This window comes from Platichthys flesus, chromosome 10 (assembly GCF_949316205.1).
Source record: "Platichthys flesus chromosome 10, fPlaFle2.1, whole genome shotgun sequence".
In the NCBI taxonomy this organism is placed as follows: domain Eukaryota; kingdom Metazoa; phylum Chordata; class Actinopteri; order Pleuronectiformes; family Pleuronectidae; genus Platichthys; species Platichthys flesus.
The window spans coordinates 18496813-18519008 of NC_084954.1; the positions used below are offsets into that span (position 1 = coordinate 18496813).

At 41.0% G+C, this 22196-nt stretch overlaps 1 protein-coding gene across 1 annotated transcript in view; it reads left to right on the forward strand.

Moving 5' to 3' along the window:
- LOC133962522 (leucine-rich repeat and fibronectin type-III domain-containing protein 2) overlaps positions 1-11719 on the forward strand; it is a 62240-nt gene extending 50521 nt beyond the window's left edge. The window contains exons 3-4 of the mRNA XM_062398156.1: positions 2588-3984; positions 7794-11719. Coding sequence (XP_062254140.1) covers positions 2609-3984; positions 7794-8781 — 2364 coding nt within the window. The 5' untranslated portion in view covers positions 2588-2608 and the 3' untranslated portion in view covers positions 8782-11719. The remainder of the gene's footprint in view (positions 1-2587; positions 3985-7793) is intronic.
- Positions 11720-22196: the final 10477 nt, after the last annotated feature.

Here is a 22196-nt window from a genome sequence, read left to right on the forward strand (position 1 = left end):
CTCACCATGAGGCCTTATGGGGGATTTTCTGCTGAGTGCCAAGAGGGACAGAACAGTATGGATCAAATCTGGAATTATTTGGCTTAAATGAACACTGTGCAGTGCTGATATGATTTTAATGGCCCTTCAGAAACATGCATCTGAGAGTGAACAAGGATTAACTGTAGGATGGTTGCATCATACATTGTTGCATGATGCCTGATAAACCAAAGTGAAATCAAAATAAGAAATCAGTATATGTGCTTTTGACTTTTTTTCCCGTAATAATTACAATTACAAAGATTTATATTTCCACAGTCCCTATGTTAGTGCACTGGCTGTACTTTTCTATTTCAGCATGGCTGGCATCTCATCAGTGGTTTGGGCACTCCATATGTTACTCTATTTCTGTCCGCCTTGTGATTCAAACCATCGCGCAGTGTACATGCTGGGATTACAGACGAGCACTTGTTGTCTGGTCTGGTCGTTTGTTACCATCGCAATTAGGCCCATGAGAGACAACTTGCTAGACCCCCTCTAATATATATCATGTGCAAAAACACTGAACGTGAAAGAACTGCCGATTATCCAGCAGGTGTTCACATAACAGGTAAATGATAAGTGATGCCTATGACCTAAAAGCTTTTAGTTTTACAGCTACATCATGCTCTTACAAATGGTTTCTAATGTTGGCTAATGGTAAAAAAAATTAAAAAAGCTGACATCGATCACTGTGTAGTGTAGTACAGAGTCAGTTTGCTAAATGTCATCACTCTACCTGTGCGACTCCTGCACTTTCTGATTTGGAAACAACAACTTTTTGGGGAAAAGTTGTGTAATCTGAAAGTTCTGAGGCTCCTTGTGTAAATCTTGGGCCAGTACTCTTACGACTTCCATACTTATTCATACATTTGTCACAGGTTCCTTTTTAATTAGACTATGTTCGTGTAGTATTAAAAAGCAAACAGTAGTACAGTACTTTGCACAACATTTGGTCCAATAATAAATTTTGCACATTTCATGAAGATGTTCTTTGTAAAATTGTAATGATTGTTGCAGACTCTTGAATAAATGGTTTTCAGTCAGTCATTTCATTTCTAATTATGTGTAACACACGGTCTAGATGCAGTGGCACTTCATGGCATAATTGAAATATGGTTATGACTCCTTGACAGGGAGAGGGATTTATTTATAGGCTACATATTTCCTCTTGTAATTATGAGTTATTGAAAATAAGGGTGTACACATGAAGGGGTGTTACAGGGAAGTCGGCGATAAGAAGTCCTCGTGCTGCAACCAGCATCTCACATGAATAATAAATGATAGCACAAACATTTGGTTATCACTAAAACATTACAGCCCTCCCTCCCAGTGGTTCTAGTGAGAAACACACAGACTACAAGGCAGTTTTCCATTAATGAATTTTACTGGTGGAAAAAAAAAGGAGATTATTGAAATAGATTTTTACGCTTTGAGTGTATTCGAAATTAATGATACAAATGTCTGAAGGAATTAAAAGCTTGTTGGATTAAGCTGAGTGTGGCCATCCATTCAGAGGAGTCATCCAGGTGTGAGAGCTTCTAAGACATTCACAGAGGCGTGCAGATTTTGTGAGCCAAGTCTGATGAGTGTAACACCTGCAGCTCGAGGAGTGTTTCTTTCCCAAACTGTATTGTCTCTCACCAAAACTGTGCAGCGATAACGGCTAAAGCAAACAAATAAGTCACAAGAATAAAGACGTACACAGAGATACAGATTGAGGAGAAACACTGTAAATACATAGAAAACACACAGAGCATGAGACGCAATTGTCTCTTTCCATCTTTTTTCATATTGCATACACGTGCCACATGTGCCACACACATACATAAACACATTTCCATTGTTATTACATCTATAATGACAGCGAAGTATGTAAGTTATTGCAAACTGCTTTTAGACAATCCTCATCCTTCTCACTCATTCTTTGCATTAAAAAATACATGCATATAGAATATTAATGTATGTGCCAGCTCATCACTTGGGCAATTTTTGCCGATATGGTCTTAGGACCCCAGCTGGATTTCATTTGACCATTTTATTTAATGGGAATGATGGTTTACTTGTCTCTTTTAATCAGTGTTGGGTTACTGAAAATTAGTAATTAGTTACAGTTACTAGTTACTGCTTTTAAAAGTAATTGAATTACTTCACCAGTTACTGTATACCAAAAGTAATTAGTTACTAGGGAAAGTAACTTAAGTTACTATGTCTTTACGCGGAAGCTCTCTGTCCACTGGTGGGAGTGTGCTCACCTGTGTGTGTGCGCATCGGGATGGAACTCCGCCGTGAGCGACACAGAGAGCAGATGAGAAATCTAAACGCGCGACCATGTGATTTCAGTAATTGTAAATTCGTTACTTGATTTAAAAAAATACCTCGTTACATGCTTGTTACCGCTAAAAGTAGTGGAATTACAGTAACGCGTTACTTTGTACTGCGTTACTCCCAACACTGCTTTTAATGTAAGACTTGACTGAAGCACCTCCACCTGAAACAATCATGTTGCAAAAATGGTATAATCTTTATATTAAATGTAACCTTTTTTCTGTTTTCTCTCGTTTTACAGGTCCACTTTCTATGAACTAACATGGACAAAGTGGTCATCAGTCTCCTGCTCCTGGGAACCGCAGTCATGATGGTCCATGCATGTCCCAAATACTGTTCTTGCCAGAACCTCTCAGAGTCTCTCGGGACCCTGTGTCCCTCCAAAGGTTTGCTCTTCGTCCCACCGGACATCGACCGGCGAACTGTGGAGCTCCGGCTGGGCGGCAACTTCATCCTCAAGGTCACCACTCAGGACTTTGCCAACATGACTGGTCTGGTGGATCTAACCCTGTCCCGCAACACCATCAGCACCATCCAGCCTTTCTCTTTCATTGACTTGGAAACCCTCAGATCTCTGCACATGGACACTAACCGGTTGACCGAGCTGGGGCCGGACGACCTGCGAGGGCTGATCAACCTGCAGCACCTGATACTCAACAACAATCAGCTGAATCAGATCGCCGATTCAGCCTTTGATGATGTGTTTCTGACACTGGAGGATCTGGATTTGTCATATAATAACTTGCGCAGCTTGCCTTGGGACTCCGTCCGCAAGATGGTCAACCTCCATCAGATGAGTCTGGATCATAATCTCATCAATTTCATACCTGAGGGGACTTTTACAGATCTAGAAAAACTGGCCCGTTTGGACCTCACCTCCAACCGTCTGCAGAAGCTCCCCCCAGACCCCATCTTTGCACGCTCTCAGAGCAGCATTGTGATGAGCACGCCATACACACCTATGCTCTCTCTAAGCTTCGGTGGAAATCCACTGCACTGCAACTGTGAAGTGCTTTGGCTTCGAAGGCTGGAACGTGACGATGACATGGAAACCTGTGCTTCTCCTGCCAATCTCAAAGGACGCTATTTTTGGTCCGTCCGTGAGGATGAGTTTGTCTGTGAGCCCCCTCTGATCACACAACATACGCACAAGTTGCTCGTCCTGGAAGGCCAAACGGCAAGTTTACGCTGCAAAGCTGTTGGGGATCCCATGCCAACCGTGCATTGGGTCGCCCCCGATGACCGCTTGATCAGCAACTCCTCCCGTGCGACGGTATATGAAAATGGCACCCTGGACATTACAGTCACCACATCCAAGGATTACGGTGTCTTTACTTGCATAGCTGCTAATGCTGCTGGGGAATCGACAGCCTCCATTGAGCTATCAATCATTCAACTCCCTCATCTGAGTAATGGTACAAATCGTACCACACAATCCAAGTCTGGGCTTTCGGACATAACTAGCTCCACCAAGATAGGTAAAGGGGAACCTAAAGCTCCTCCAGAGAAGGTGGTGACTGTATCAGAAGTGACTGCTGTCTCGGCTCTGGTCAAGTGGACTGTGAGCAAATCCACTCCGAAGGTCAAAATGTTTCAGCTTCAGTACAATTGTTCTGACGATGAAGTCCTCATTTACAGGTAAGAATGATTAATGGAACTCAATAACTTTCAAGTAGGAGCTGATATCTTTCTGTTCAAAGGAATAAATTAGGTTTCAGAAAGACGTTTTAACTTCATTACAGTGTCTTCTCAGCCTCTGACGCCGATATATCATTGTTTTCTTGCTGACTACTTGAGATACTTACTTTGAGGTATCCCTTGGAGATCAACTTCCTTTTTCTAAATCCCTGATTTTCCTTTTTTTTCCTTTGACCTCAAATTGACCATTGGAAGAGACGTTGCTTTCGAATTTTTAGCAAACCCAAAGTGAAACTGTTAATTACAAATCCAAGTAGAAAAGGATTATAGGCCCCCTTTTAATGTATATTTGCTAAGCTGGTCAAGTCCATAAGATATAGGCTTTGAGACTGCGGCTGGAGATCTTTGGACTCTGTGAAATCTATTGCATGTGTCAAATGAGACAGTGAAGCCAGTGACATTAAACCAAGATAATTAAACCTGACATTTCAAAACAGCTTTTCCCTAATATTTAATCACATTGGGGCATCAAAATGATCCCCAAATTTTGGGATGTGTTGTAAGAACAAACAAATTGAACAATGCAATTCATTTATGGCACATTTTGGCAAACAATACAGCTTTTCATATTGCGTTCTTTCTTAATTCCCTATGTGCCCCTGAATCAGCATCGTGTGAAATCAGTATAGCCCTACAGTTAAAGCTGTTTTATGTCATCTGTGGCAATTAATGTATCAGCCCCTCTTCATGAATTAGCATTGACGTTTCTAATTTATTTAGTGCAATAGTACTGCACAATGTATCTGAACTGTACATTCCAGCAAGAGCCATTTAATGAAAGATAACTGATGGAATATGGCAGAGCAAAATTACTTATTATGAGCTGAGAATATGAGATTTAAACTGTACACAATAATCAAGAAATATATTTCTTTGCTTGGAACACATCCCTGCAAATTCAATAAAAAGGCGTTTATCTGATTTTCTTTCTGTGCCAGTTTGTCATGCCAGAGCAAAGAGAACAATATGAATTCTCTATTTTGTTACTTCCAGTGATAGAAAAATTAATCTGAGAGTAATCTGTGTTTCTTCTAAATGCTTTATAAAATAGTCTCTACTCTATACAACATTACAAACATAACACAGATTTTCCCTTTGAGAACTTTATTTATTTTTATTTCCTGAAATATTGTTTACTCTTAATGATGGTCCTGGTACTGTAGAAGCTCAGTTATTGCAAACAAAAAGCATAGCAACTTAAACATTTATATTTACATCACTATTATTCTGTGATTTTCATTCCTAGTACTGACATTTATTCTCAAAGGGAATATTATGCTCTGCAGGTAACTTATGTTAAAAATATGAACTGCTACAAACGACTGAGATTTAATGCATTAAAATGATTTCCGCATTATAATCAGGGTATATTGAAATGTATGTATATAGAGTAGTAAGAGGAACGAAAGGAATACATTTACTGTATGTGCACTTATAAATTATGCCTCTGCAGGCCTTCAGCAGGTCTCAAGGCAAATTAGGAGATTCAAGGAAAAAAGAATACGCATAGGGGGGCCTACTGCTTTTGAATTAATATTGATATGACTTTATTGACTGCACATGCACACCTACTGTGCTCTAGTTGGCTGACACAGTTTCCCAGGGCACTGCCCGCGCTCAAGCAGCAGCATGATTAAAAATCAATCAGAGCCATGTGGGGGAGGAGAAAGATTGCACGCATCGTCTCAAACACGTGATGCAATACAGTTTCTTTCAAGTTATTAAGTAGTGGCGGAGATGCTTCAGATGGATCAAAACGGTGGACGCTCGTTCTGTAGGAGAACAACAAGCTAACAATGGATGGATGACTGTGGAATCTTTTCATAGATAACTACCAATATGGTCATGACCCCAGACAGACATTTTATACCCAAACTTCAAGTTGAATTCTGAAGTGATTCTCATCCGTTTTTGAGAGTTTAACCTAAAGCCCTGTCAGATAAGCCTTAATGTGTTTTTACAAAATTTATTTCATGAACATTCTTTTTTGTGTGGGTCTAGCATCTTTCAGTTTTTTTCAAAAAACAAATTGCTTCTCAAGACAATTTGATATAGCTACAGGACAACCAAACACATGACGTAGTCCAGGAAAAATATATTTATTCGCAACTTTATCTGCAATTGCCTTGGTTTAAAACTGTCGCAATTGCAGATACAACAGAACACTAGCGCCATCTCAGTTATAAACTACAATGTTTTTCAGCACATCACTGTAAGTCAACATATCAGACAAAGGGTTTTGATGAAGAGCATGGGGGGAATCTGTCTTCACAGAGGGCAGATAAACAGTAGGTTGTTGATAAGTCTGGTTTCTAGGCTATTTGCATCCCCTAACATATATGTTTTATTTTTGAATAGGAGACCAGTGAGAGGTGACTTTTTTGAGGGGGTTCATGTCATCTTCATGGTGTAGCCTTCGATGTAACCTTGAAACCAACACATGTCGGTAAAATGTTGATAAGACAGAAATATAAATCCAGTTTACGGTTATGGAAACAGTATCTATTTAAAAATGGCAATTATTAGACGTAGGTTAGTGACAATCCAAACTTTTGCTTAAATGAAACTCAAACAGGCTAAGTGCCCAATCAGCAACCCAACCTCCACAATCTCCAATCTCCAAGACCTAATTCTGTGTTTACTTTTCCTGCATTAGTCAGCAGACAAAAAAGTCGGGTGTTCACATTTGTCCTTTGTCCACTTTGGATGTTACTCATTCGGATATTTGGCTGTGCAACGTGGTTTCTGGCCACAATGCTCCATTCTGTTAGTGAAGACATGGTGAGTAGAATTGATGCTGACAGTCCATCTCAGCAGGATTGATCTAAATCTTTCAATACACAGCACTTATACTTCAGCTTGTGCAAGGTTTCAAATTGTAACTGCAGTATGTTTGACAAGTCAAGCACTGCGTGGAATTGCACATCAATAGAAACAACATTCATTAAATATGTGCATGCTTTGAATATCTTATCTGTGTCCCTATTCCGAGTCATGTATAAGGGGCTAATCAGTGATACGGACAATATGGCAATAAAAGAATAAATCTCATGTATTTTTCAATTGGCATGTATAGCTTTTGACAGCAAGGCCTTTCATGTAAGGGAAGAGAGGTTTAGATACTGCCAGGGATGTTTAAAGCTCGACAAGGCATAATGCGACAACTTCAGTACATATTAATTAGAAGTCTCTGATCGATCTACAGTCTAGACGGATGAGCTTGATAGATAAAGCTTTTCTCATTGCACAGTACACAACAAAAACAGAGCTTCTTACCGCATTCCATTGATTGGCATGACGTGGTTAAACAAATTAACATACATCAGCATTGACTTTCAGTCGAAAGCAAGCAAGGCTGAGTTAATCAGTCATATTTTAGGATCTGGTATAATAACAGTTCAAACAACTCAATGAATGTTAAACTGAATCTACAAGAAATTACATTCCGCCAAAACAATATTCAAAAAGTGGCCATTCAATAGTTATCTCATTATCTCATTACTATTGCTTCATACATATCAAATATAATGAAACTGGGGCTAATGAAGTCATCTTTCTGAATTACTCTGTGCATATAAATATCTACTTAGCATGCGTTATTTTGGCTCCTTCTTTGATCTGCCCCAACTTAATAAATTAACCAAGTGCTACTTTTAATGCCAAAGTTATATAACCTTGTCTTGAACTCTCAAAGCCAGAAGTCCATATTGCTAAGGCTGTTTCTGTCTGTCTCTTTATCTTCCATGTAGGATGATTCCCATGACGAACAGAGCCTTTGTAGTCACAAATCTTGTCCCGGGGGTCCAGTATGACCTGTGTGTCTTGGCCATCTGGGATGACACTGCTACCACCCTCACTGCCACCAACATTGTCGGCTGTGTCCAGTTCATCACTACGGAGGACTACCCTCAGTGCCAGTCTCTTCACAGTGGATTCCTGGGAGGCACCATGATCCTGGTCATCGGTGGAATCATCGTGGCCACACTGCTGGTATTCATCATCATTCTCATGGTGCGCTACAAGGTGACCAGTGGGATCAACACTAATAAATTGCCCACTGTGAACAACACGTACTCGCAGACCAACGGGGGATTGAACAGGTTCAACGGGGCGCCGCCGCAGGTCAAGTCTACAGTGGTTGTCATGCGTGAGGAAATGGTGGAGTTCAAGTGTGGATCTCTCCAGAGCAGCCTCTCCTCATCCTCCTCCTCCTCTAACTCATTAGAGAGCCAACCGGGGAGAGGGGCTGGTGATCGCTACAGCATGCAAGGCAGTGAATGCAGCACCTTGCCCAGCAAGTTTAGAAGGCACGGGCATAGCGCCAAAGCACGGCCAAACCTGGACCACCTTTTAGGGGCCTTTACCTCACTGGAGCTGCGAGGGGCAGCAAGGGACCAGCAAGGGACTTCTGGCCCTTCCACCGCTCCCAATACTATGATGACGGTGGCTATTGCTCCCCTGTCTGATAAAGAACCTCTGCTAGGAAGAGCGGAGTCCACCAACATGCTGGGACGTCTGCTAGGGCTACCCCAGGAGGGTAAGCCCAAGAGGAGCCATTCATTTGACATGGGCCATGTGGGGTCTACGCCATGTCGCGGCAACTACCCCCGCAGGATCAGTAACATCTGGACTAAACGCAGTCTGTCTGTGAACGGCATGTTGCTGCAGTATGATGACAGCGAGGATGAGAAGCCCGCATTTGAGAGCACCGAGTGGGTGATGGAGAGCACAGTTTGAGTGCAGTTGGTTGAACTGTGAGGTCTATGGTCGAACTATAAATCTATATCAGGAACTAAAGGACCATCAGTGCAGAGGAACGCGTACTCCGTTGGGAATACAACTTTGCATGAAGATCATCCATGTGAATACTGTCTAAGTAACTATGTGTGAAAAGACACTTGAATTAATAGATTCCCGGCCATGATCTCAACTCTCTCTGTATTTGAAAAAAAAAAAAAATCCATTTTGAACAACACCAAATCTTGGATTGTGCAGATATATGGCCCATGTGGACAAATTCCCAATCTAGAGGGCACATGAGAGTGTTCTCTGAGAAAAAGGAGTTAAAAGTGGATACACTAAGTCTCGCGCCAAGAGGATTTTCCTCGACTGTGGAACTGAACTGAATGCACATCACAATGTCGTGGATCCTCAGCATGAAATGGGACTACTGCAATGGTTGAGGGAGAAGGACCAGTGGAGCGAGAGGAGAATTAAAACAAAGTCATCTTTATTTTCATGTGGGGTTTTCTATCATTTTTACTATTTATTATTTGAGGTGATTCATCAGCAGGCAGACACCCAGCTCTGTAATGAGGTAGTTATAGATGTTGGAATCCAAAATACACACATAAGCTACAGTGCCCCTTCACAAACTGCAATCTCACATCAATTAAGTTAATGCTTTATATCGAGTTTAAATCGATCACAACCTGACAACAAGGCAAAAAGCAGTCCTGGTCTCTAGCTATCTGTAACACCGAACCAGTCCTGTTTTCTACCTCAGGTTATGTATCATATGAGGTTATTTATATTATAAATAGAAGTACAACCAGAATTTAATGTAAATGGGTGGATTGCAAACACAAAACCATAGTTGTTGCAAAATAATATATTTAGTTTCGAACCAATTGAATCCAGTAAGTTCTCATCCTGCTGCAACAAAACATCTTTCTAAATGATTTGATGAACTACCCCCCCCCCCTCCATTGATTGTGGGCTAAAACTCCATCGATATTAACAGAGAGTTCTCTCAGGGTATGGTTTTCAGATGCTATTAGCGCACACTACAGTAGCCAGATGTGAATGGTCTTTGAAATCCATGGGACCCCGCATAATCACATGATTAAAAACACAGCAAGATGTATGATTCAGCTGTGATTTATCTCTCCTTCATGTTCATACTGGACTGTACATTGCAGTGAAATACTCTGAATTATTGACTATTCAGATGAACCACAACATCCCCACACATTCTGATGCCTTTCTCAGTACCCTGTTGGTCTCTGCTGCATTTCAAGATGTGGGGTGGTCTTCATTTTTTTTATCATTGTTTTTTTCCCTAGGTGTACTGTTCTGTATATTGGCATTTTTTTGTACAATACATGGGTGAGAATGTAAATGGGGAGGGGGGGGGGGGGTTGTGAAATAGTACTCTTATTTTCCTGTGAAGCAAACAGTGGGAAGGTGCTTTACTGTGGTGTAACAACTTGGTCATTGTTAGTTGGCTCACTGGAACGGTATTTTACATGACGGCAAGTGGAGAGAAGTGAGGGAGTGGCTGTTTTCAAAGGGCCAATTCACCCAAATTACAAAAAAAGCAGGTTGTCTGGCTTAACACAAGTTATGCTAAACCATGTAAATATGCTTAGTTTTTATTTTCCCAGGGTTTGATATGTGCTTCTATGAGATGTCTACCTTTACTACAATATATTTCGGGCTAGGGTGTGCAAAACGACAAGGTGAGACAATATGTGTCAAATGTCAGAGATCTTGCCACAATGTTTTAACCATACGAGTTGTCCCTTTAATATATATCTGGCTATTTTAAGTCTTGTGAGCAAAATTTTGTCAAATCAACTGTGCAATATTGGTTATGTTTAGATACATTGAAGATACAGATGCAAATATACTATATATATATATATATATATATACTGTATATATATATATATATTACAACAAATCCTATGAAAAGACCACTGATTTACAATAATACGCAATAGTCTGTGTATTTAAAACCTGATATTTATTATTGCTCTCTGCCTCCATTGTTATCCACAAACTATTACAAAGACATCAGTGAGCCACTCTCAATTGAACACAAACACACACGCACACGCTGTACTGTCAATCCAATATACACAAACAATGATGTAGCCCATTGTGTATTAATCTGCTGCTGAAAATAGTCCCCTACTAATGCACATTGAGCAACTCAGAGTTGAGTGCATCATTTATCATTGTGTTGTTTGTGGTCTTTTCATGAGATGTGTTGTTAATATGAAAAATACAGAAATCTCCATTCCTCAGAGATTGCAATGCCTTTTGATAATTGATATTCCTGCATAAGATGTCATATATCATAAGGATTTTATCCGTAATCCCCACTTCCAGAGTTAAGTGGAGGTAGACGGTTTTAGGTTAAAACTTCCTTTGCTAAAATTAAATTTTCCTGTATGTTTGACAACATGCATTATTGTTTTCAGGAAAACTTCTTTGGATAATATTTGGGAAATATGGAACGATAAGTACAATTGCAACACCTTGTAGTTTTTGGTGAAAATGTTAATGTTTTGCTGAAATCTGTCCAGATAAGGGGTTATGTGAGCTTCATTGAGACGGATTGCTTAATTATTGTAGCAACATTTTGTAAATACTTAAAGGCGACAATCTCAAAGACAGATATCTCAAATCCTGAACAAAACTATTTTCATGGCTGGACTCCACAAGAGGTATATGAACAAAAGTTATTTTTTTAAGTGATTTGGGTGAATGAACCCTTTAACTTCTCTACTTGTTGCATCATGTAACAATCCCTTTTACTCTGCTAACTGAGAACACCATTTAAGTGTGTACTTGAGTCGACATAGACATGATTCTCACCTGAGGTTCTAGGATAAAAACGAGAAAAAAAAACTGTTTCTGTGTGAAAACATTTTGCTACAAAAGAATATAAAATACTGATTCATTCCTATGAACCAACCTGGCTCCTCTGTGTTTTCTCTTCTGACAACCTCTCACAAATGATGTCATGGGCCTCGGATTATGTTACTAATTAGATTCCTCTGGGCTGAAACTGCTGCTTTATTGTTCCTGGCCACAAAGAAACCAGGCGGCTAATGGCGAGTCCTTCCTCCTCTCGTTGTCTTTGTTTACCGTCGATGAGCCAAGGCTTTTCCTCCTGAGGTCCAGCTGCTGTAATCAGGCCAGTCCGCTGCTGACTCACCTCAGCACTGCCCTTATTACAAATCACTGGTACACGCAGCTCCTGGCCAGAGCCTATAATAAGGTCTTATTTCATATAATCTGTCAGGAAAGGTGCTTACGGCAGCACAGAGTAGATATAATCTCCATGAGGGCCAAGTGTTACATGATAAGACAGCGATGTGCACCTGCTGAAGGCTTGTGAGGAACATGGCGGCTGGGAGTTGAGTGGAGGAAGGTTGGTACTGTCGGTTTGTACTGTCATGACAGAGAAGACGTTGAAATCAAAGCAAATATATTGGTTGAGGAGAAAAAGGTGTCATTTGGCAGAAAAACTGATTCATCAAACCGAAAATTTGATTATATCAAATTTCTCCAAGTGTAAATGCAAATTTTCTAAAATGTAATTCATATGCAGCTTCAATTATTTTTGCCAACTGTTCATTTACAACTCAGGTCACAAACTACCATGGGCTGCAGCCTACACCAAAACAATAAAACACGAGCAAAGAGGTAGCTCTGAGTTCTCTGTCCTAACAGCCACTCGACACCTGCTTTGTCCAACAACACGCACAAAGGACCAACAGCAACACAACATTTCCTGCCTCTTAACAAATCCCCCCGATCTTCTCCTGTCTGAGATCCCTCCCATCGGTGGCCGACCATGTGTTACCTTCTGAAACTTTTCCAACAGCATTAACAGCCCTTTTTCTTAAACGAACTTAACATTAACAGAGTGATCTCGGACACATCACTACAGTAAACCCAGTCCATTATAATATTATTATAATATTTCCTTCTCCTAATATGCAGGTCATCTGATTTGCATAAATCCCAGCATCAGGTCTTGATTATTTGCATAATATTGCTCTGATGCATACTGTGAACGTCTTTCGAGCGATGAAGCGCAACAGGAAGCGTTTTCTGATGTCTGAGCTTGGACAACTGGTTAATGACAAGACACTTTTGAAACTGTAGGTGTCCATTCGTTCTAGCAGAGGAAGTCTTGTGAGGAAATGTGTCTGAAGCTGTTGAGACATGAAACATTTTGATTGAGTGATTTGATTGTAAAACTTCAAAACTCATCAAGCTGTTTCAATGTTACTGGAACAAAAACAAAAACAGGCTGACATGTTGTTGCTCTCTGCTTTGTGTAACCGTGCTGAGTGGAGAATGAACCCTGATGTTATGAGGCATCTTTTAATTGGTCTCTCCCCCCCTTATGAGTGACCTAATAACAGTATTTTAGAATGTCTCATAAAATTGCAGGAGATTTTACACTCAAAGTATAGGTTTCAGAGTCAGCAGAGTCAGTTTCCTCTGCTGAAATGATCAGTCTGTGGTGGTAAATCAGGGGGCAGCAGCCACTTGCACAAGAACATACGTACATTAATAAACACTCAATATCTGTTGGTTAGTCCCAAATTTTGCATTTTTTAACTTGGATACATTTCCTGACCAAATGTACAGAAAGTCTTATACCCTTGACGTCAGCCAATAGCCAATTAGCTTTCACAAGTTGTGTTTAAACTAAATTCAAAGCAAATTTCCATCTGGTGTTACTCGTGCATGCAGCCACTGATCTGTTTAGTGGATTAATGCAACTGATGGGGACGACCGCTAAGGCTAGTATGAACAACATATAAATTACTGAAATCAAGTAACTTACCTGGTTGTCCAAATGTTGCGCCGTATAACTCACAGATGGCAACAATAAGTTGCAAGAGTCCTTGCATTGACCTCTTATGTAATAGTGTTGTAAGAAAAATTGTTTACATTTTGTGTGAACACAGTGGAATGGTTTGCATGAGCCAGGGATAGATACATTATTGTTTCAGTCCACCCCTACTGAGAGACTGTGCTCGTGCACAGTGGTGTGTTGAGCTAAATGCTCCGATGTAGCTGGTAAAAGGTTAATCATATTCACCTTATTAGCCTTACGTGTTAGCATGCTAACATTTACCAACATTAATAACAGGAAAACCTTGAGGAAAGGCATCGTGGCAAGATGAGGTAAGTGAACATATTTGAATGCCCCTGTTTTCTGTATAAAAGCATAGCAAAATATGATTTCACAACACACACACTGAAATGATCGTTCATGTCTGAATTGAGGAAATAACCATTCTCAAGCAGTAGAACAAAATTGACAACAGGTCAAACCTCCTCTAGCTGTATTAACCTTAAACAAGTGCCTCAAGTATGTGTGGATCCTACCTGACACTATTCAGGAGAAATGTTGTCTCATTCCTCCTCACGTTAGTGCTTCAGCTCAGCCATTTTCTTAGGAGGTCTGCTGTGAGAGGCTCTCTTCAATTCAAAGCATCTCTCTTGAGGTAAGTGTTGGACCTCAGACAGTAGTAGTTAGTCTGCTGAGCTCTACATAGCAGCACCCACCCTGACGTTAAACTGAGCTAACCAGTCCCAGAGGTATTAAAGGCCCAAATCCTGAGGGTCCCTTAACCGTACTGCACTGTTGGGTTGATGATTTCATGTCCATGTGTCTTCCTCTTTACAACATTCACAGTGCTATGTATATATTTATTTATTTTTGAGGGCAGCAGCTTCCTCCATAGTGTTCTGGACACAATGAGGACACAGGCTTCCTCACGTGATTTTTACATGATAAGGGTTGGTATTGTTATGGAGCTTTTCAGGAAGCTGGTGAATGGAGATCTCAGGCAGCAGCTGATGTCTTATGCAGAATATTTTAATGTAGACTTGATGCATCAAGGTGACCAGAAGGTGAAACAATATACAAACGCCAACAGATTAACATGAGCAATGTCTACTACAAGTCTGAAGATGTCTCACACAGCATCCCCATTTCAGTCACACAACTCACGTTCAAACATTTATTGCAGCAGTAGAACAGGTTCAGTGTTTGGAGTCTAGGCTCCAACTTAATCACTCCCCAATATGATTACACTGGAATGATGGGAGTTATGAGCACATACCTGTAACCCCCCCGTTGGAGCCGTCAGGTGGATGCTTGGTTGGAGGAGGGGCTGAAGCAACTGGTAGCTATACTGCAGCAGCAGCGCGAGCAAAGGGGATGATGGGAAATGTATGTCACATGATGTAGGGCACATGATTGGAGCAGTGCAGCTCGAGCTGGCTGCCTGAACTAGCTCGCAGGCGTCGCTCCATATCTCCATCTACTTGCATCACCCATTCCAGGACCACATCCATTAATGGCTAGAATTGCAGTCACTCTCCATATTACATGCAGGTGTTTGCATCCTATTGGACAGATAAGCCTAAATAATGCATGCCTATATTACATTGTGTCCTTGCATCTTGCCACTGGTGAAATATGCAAAAGAGTTGAAGCTGGTGAGAGTTGAAGTTGCCTCTCTGTCTGGCTCATCTGAGTTAGATGTGAAAGTCTCTAAGCGGAGACACTACAGTGTACTGTTGGTTCGTCCTTTATCAATAACCTGACCTTTGGTACTGTTTAGAGAGAGACGGGATTCTGTGGAATTAGACACTTTTCTCCTGTACAGATATGATGTGTGATAAACAATATACATACTATATAGTGGCATATACAGTAATGTTGGAGGATGGTCAAAAATTCCATTGTCATGAAGAGAGATGACCAGCTTTAATTAGTTACTCTTTTTCTTCCTTTTTCCCACTCACACATGTTCAGCCTTTGGCCTCATTTTAGCTGGCCGCTCACTTCCAGGAAGAGTAGATGGAACGAAAACTGTTTTCCAACTGTGGACTGACAAATAGGCTATATAAACTTTTTCACATCACTTTGCAACTTCAAGGAAATCAGCATATCTTAGCCATACGTCTTCTGAGATCCATTTGTCTGTGAGGCATCTTTCACATCAGCAAATGCTCGTTGTAAACTGCAGACTCCGAATGTTTGAGTTGTTTTGTGAGTCAAAGTAGCTCCTACCCACAAATGTATTCAGAGCTCAGCTCATCCACTCCACGTTTGCTAACTCCTGACTCCAGGGAACATGAAAAGGGGGTTCACCAAAGTTGTTAGAATTCAAAATCAGTCCCTAAAAGACCCAATCCAGAAGGCTTTCTGTTTTTTTGTATCAGAACCCAAACAGAGCCTGATGCATTTAATCTAACCGTGTCCCTCACATGCAAGGTTATTGCTGATTGTCGACCATTACAGACGTGTAATGACAAAATACAGCGCAGCCAAGTGACCAACTCGAACGGATATAGTGATCAATAATTATGTTGTTTTAAGTTTACACGTGTGTGTGTGTGTGTGTGAGGGCAAGAGAGCGAGCAGTCAGGACGAGCTGAATTAATGAATGAATGTGCGCTGCCATGAAGAAAGGATTTACTCATTATTTGTCCTGCTCCTCTCAGACCTTTTTTTTGTGTACTCTGAGAACTGTAGCAAAAAAGACTTGGCAGGGCACTCACCTTTTTTAGGTTCTATGAAGCACTGTATCCTCCATAAGAGTGTGTGTTCATCACAGAGAGCTTAGTGAAAGCAAACCTTATCAATTGTCTGCTTCTGCAGCTCATCTCCACTTCCATGGGGATTCTTGAGTCCCAGAGTCACATATTATTAACCTCATTATTAGTAATTCCTGAGGGCAAGGCTGACTAAATGTGTGGGCTTTTGTTTATTTCTCACACACAAAGTTGTCCGGGCAGAGATAAGTTCCACGGCAGGAATTTGATCCTGCCACAGTTTATTTAGTCTCGTCTGGAGAGCTGGTGTCCTCCTCTCACTCAGTCTTAATAAGTATCTCATCGGCTGTCACTCTTCCTCTCTCACTAATGAGCAATTAGGTGATAGCTGCTGCATATTGTAATAATGTGAATGCAATGAAATGCTCCTCTGGATGTCTACAAAATGCAATCACATCAGCGCATTATTACATCAACTGTCATTTGTGGTATTTTTTCATGGAGGTGTCACATATTTTCAGCTTGGAATGTCCAGGCGAACACGTGTCTGGCATTACGAATGTGTGACGTTGACTATACTAAATATAATGTGGGAAAAATGTGTGTGAGTAATGTTTATTTGTTGAATTATATTGTGCATAAAAGAGGAGTGACCACCTTGTCTTTTGGATTTGTGAATAGGCACCAGTTTGCTTATGACAACATGAGGTCCAGTATATGTTGGGATCCAGAGAGTGGAAACCTGACGCGAGCCGCCCCAACACTTCTGGCCATGTTCAGAGCAAAAACATTCAGGTGATTCTGGCTTGGTTTTGGTCTCTTTGGATGGGCTATCTACACACGTACCTGTCAGCACTGAAAATGTCATGTTCGGGTTGAGTTATTTGGCTCTGTCGGGTAAGGACAGAAAATTGTTGCCACATCCTAATTTGGAAAACATCTTGTTCTGATGAAGAATTCATTGAAACATCCTTTTGTAAATAGTCTGAATTTAAAAAGTGCATCTATGTGCAGCCCTTTTCTATTTCCCTTGGACAATTCGACATGGGGAAGACTGGGATTGAATCGCCGACCTTTTGGTAATAGCTACAGCCACCCAGAACTAGGGTATTATGAGGGTGACAAAAACGTAAATAGCAACCTCATCGATTTCAGTCCTGGTGGACTTGGCAATACCATAGTTACTGGGGATGACAGTAAATGTGGTTTAATACTACATGTCACAGAATTCAGCAAAACAAAGAAGACAGTAAATAATTGGAATAATTTTATTTTTACAATCATTCTACTTGATATCTCCAACTATATTAAAACCATTTGCAGGGACATATTTGACGATTTTTTTTTCTTTTTACCCCCTTTTCTTGCCCCTCAATGAATGATGTCTTGTTCAACTTTGTAAAATCTCCGCCTCGTGACTTTTCAGAATCTGAGCTCCCCTAAACCTTCCAAACTGGGTATACATTCAGTTTTCAAATCAATAGTCATTGTGAGCCTTGGGTTGCATCAACATCTCTCCACCTCAAGTATTTAATTTTTCATAACCTCCCGCTTCTCATCTCTTCTCTTGGCACTGCAGCCAAGCTGAAGGACTCCTGCAATGTTTTGATTCTGACCCTTTGTTCTCATACGTGACAAGAGATTTAGCCCTGAAATCACCTCTGTCTGCTGTCGATAACCGAGCATGTCAGTTTCTCACAGAACTTCACAAAACTGAAACATAAATCTCCTGTCAAATGGGCTTATCAGCATACACATGCTGCAATAAGTTAAAAGTCTGTTTGTGCACAAGGTTTTAAACTTTATCTTTTCCGTGTTGCAGTTTTGCACATGCCAAAAAACTTCTAACCTAATACATCAATCACTTGACAGCTTATCACAGCAATCTGACTTAAAAGGTTGAATCAAGAACGAAGCCGATAGAGGGAGCTTAAGTTACTGGGCACAAAAAATAAGTCAGTTACCACAAATGGAAGCAGTAAGTACCACAGGTGGGAGCAGGAAGCAACCACCATAGAAGGGTCCAGAAGGAGCAAGAAAGTTCTAGAAACGCAGTTTAGGTCATTTGGACATCCCCTAACTTCCCCAATGTAATGTTACACCATTACAAAAATGGTAAATTTGATATATCCTAAGAAGAGGAATGGTGAAGACTCACATGAGAATCTCACCCCAAATGCTATTGGTTTCATAGCATTTTGGTTCCTGTCTGATAGAACCTAAACTAGCCGTACTTCAGAATCAGAATCAGAATTATTTTTATTGCCATTTATATTTGCACATACAGGAAATTGCCTTGGTGTGGTTGGTGCACTTTACAAACAACAATATAAACAACAATATAAAAGACAACAATATATACAATAAAAGATTTACGTGCGGTTCTAAGGTGCAGAGATTGGTGATAGTGCCAGTAATATAGAGTTATAAATTATGTGCGATGGTGGGTGGGGGATGGGGTCAGCAGAGTCAGTGTGATGCAGGGGACTTGTTTGTGAGCCCCACTGCCATGGGGAAAAAACTGTTAAGGTGACGTGAGGTTTTAGTCCTGATGGCCCGGAACGTTTTTCCGGACGTGAGTCTCTGGAACAGGTGGTGACTGGGATGGGAAGGATCAGCGATGATCTTGCCTGCTCTCTTACTGGTCCTGGAGTGGAACAGGTCTATGAGAGCCGGCAGGTCACAGACGATGACCTTCTCAGCTGAACGAATGATCCGCTGCAGTCTGCCCTTGTCCTTGGCAGTGGAGGCAGCGAACCAGACGGTGATGGATGAGGTGAGGATGGACTGTATGATGGCTGTGTAGAAGTCAACCATCACTTTCCTCAGTTGCCTCTGCTGGGCCTTCTTGATGATTGAAACAGTGTTGGAGGAGGACTTCCACCGGCCCAGCCCTGCCCCTGCGACCCAACAAGACTCTTGGCCGACTCCCTTGCTTTGTTCCAGTCTGAGTCGTGCCTCTATATACCTGTCTCTCAAGTTGTCTGCCTGCTCGCTCCTCCAACTTACCTTTTGCCAATCCACCCTCACGCCAGCCAACCATTCACCAGCCACGTAACACACGCCATCTCCCTGCATTCAGCTAAGCCATCCCCAGTCAAATGCCTGTTCCTTTTAACCATCATTCACCTTTTTCAATAAAAGCCTTTATATATTCTCCACACCAGTGCCCTTGTCTGCGTTGTAGGTTCTAACCCTAAAATGCGCCAAAACAAGTTTGACAGTTTATAAAGTATAATGCCAGCAGTTTTAATCAACCCTTTTATATTAAATACGGCTCAGGTGACAATATGCATAATGGCTCTCTCACAGTGATGAACCCACAGAGAATTGTCTTCCAGTTGAGCCCATTGTCTTTTTAATGAATCTAAAAAGACGTTCAAAGAAAGTCCTATCATTTGCACAGTTCCCTGTGTGACCAGCGAAGACTATCCATCACATTAACAGGGGATTATACCAACAGCTTATTGCTGACTTTCAGCAGTGTGATGTAGAGGTGAACACTTCTCGCTAGAGCAGCCGGTGACAGGGACACATCGCCTGCCAAACATGGAGAATAAATATTATCAGAGGCTTTAAGAAGGTAATGTTATGTACTGATTCATGTCGGCGCTGTACCTCAACCGATGAGCACAGTATAATGTCACTCTGTGCGACGTCCGGAGCGCGCCATGATGTATCCCAGCAGCTCACCTCAGCTCACCTCTTCCTAGAACACTGTGTAAATGTCGCTCAGTAAATGGAGCAGAGGAAATGTGTGTGTTTGTGTGTGTAACCTTGAACCGCTCCCGTCTGTGGTGCCCGTCCCCGACGTGACGCCATCCACCTCCGTGTCATCCAGCTGCTCGGGATGATGAATGGGTCGAAATTATTACATCCAACTGTAGCAGGTATATGGGGTAAAAGTGTTTTCAAATCTCATGCATAAAAATTGCCTCAGTAATTGAGGGTAGATTTCCTTTTTCAAAAACAAGCATTATGAATAATTTATGTCCCACTTTCAGCTGTAAATGGTGCAGGAAATAAGCGGCATCCACAACTCCTATTAACAGAAATGGTATTTTCTCAGGACGATCTGCCAGGTGAGCACTCATCTTCTGGTTATATATATTTTGTTAGCCTCTACTAATAGTTCACATATCTCACCAGAGGAGGCTGAATTTGAACCAGTGCGCTTGATGTACTCAGCTGAGATGAGGCACATTTATACTGTGTAAGAATCTGATATGACATGAAATCAGTCCACATGCAGGCCTCCGCTGCAGATACACTTCTGGTGCGGGCTCTGATCTAAGGTCAGCATAATAGGACAGGAAATACACTACACAAAATAAAACCATGTGAAAGCAATTGTTGAATTGTACTAGGAAACTATTATTTTCCTAAGGTGTGACTTTAAACGCACAACATATTTATCCAGGTTTTCAAGCTATGAGCGATGGCTCCAAGAGCAGCACACACACTTTTTTAGAGAGATGTCGTATCAAACAGTGTGTATGTGTGTGTGTGTGTGTGTGTGTGTATGTTCATGGCAAAGACAGCCGTGGGACACAACCGGCTGGTGGACATCTCTGAATGCTATGTGATGGTTTAAGGGTTTACGCTTCAGCATAGATTTCAAAATGACGCAACTTTTGAGATTCACACTCACAAGCTGCTCCAGGTGGTGGGGAGCTGTCCACCTTTGATTAGAGGCTGTTAACCTTTTCAAACGTACATAAATGTCACGATGTAGACACATCCCAAACAGTTGACTCTATGCAAGGATTGGCTCTGAAAGGTCAAAGACTGTTTGAAACACTGGGTATGATTTTTTTTATGATTTTTATCATATATATATATTGCCTGTATGTCTTTATAGCACATAAAGTGGGTATCTATGTCAGTGTAGGAGCATGTAATGATTCAATTATTCTTTAAGGTCCAGTATCTCCCCACTTTTGCTTTTTGATTTATTTTAATAGGATATTGGCTTCATCCATGAATCTTAGCAACATCAATAAAACCACATAAAGCTTTCTGATTGAACAATTTGAGTGAAAGGCGCAGTTCCTGTCTTCCTCAATATACACCAACACACTTCTCATGGAGTTTCCCTTCGAAGAATCATATACTTTGACATATCACTGCAATCAGCTGAAATGAATGTAAAAAATATATGTACATAAACCCAGTAAATGGTGAAATTTGACAAAGAAAAGACGAAAGGCAGTTTTTTTTACAATGTTCCCATTTTTGTGGGGTTTAATTACTTTTAAATCGATAATTCCAATTTATCAAGTTGTACACTCATTTTACCTTGATTGTAATACAATATTAATAATTGATGGCTAATATTAATTTCAAATTAGACACATTTATCTTAATTCTAAGTAAAAGCTTTAACATATCTCCATTTGACAAGATCCGTTGTTCAGGCGAACAGCAATAAGGCGAAACAATAGAGAAACAACCGGTAACTAATGATCCATTTCTACATGAAGGACCAAGAGTACTAAGGCAACAGTATACTTTGTCACAGTGGGGCAAAGAAACCAAGACATAAGGATATTAACACACATAATGTAGCTCCATATGGCTGTTGTTTAGTGCTGTTGTCCGCTTCATTAACCTGCAGCAGTTAGCTACAGAAGGCATTTATACCGTACATATGTGTAGGCAATTAGTGCTTTGATGTTTTCCTCTTCCAACTCACATAGTGAATATGGCTGTATTATAACTTCACAGGGTGAGTGGATGTACAGCCGCATGTACAGGGAGTATTTTTGGAAACGCACATCAGAGACATCACCCCCACTTCTCCCTCTCAGCTGTGGAGGTCTCGGTGA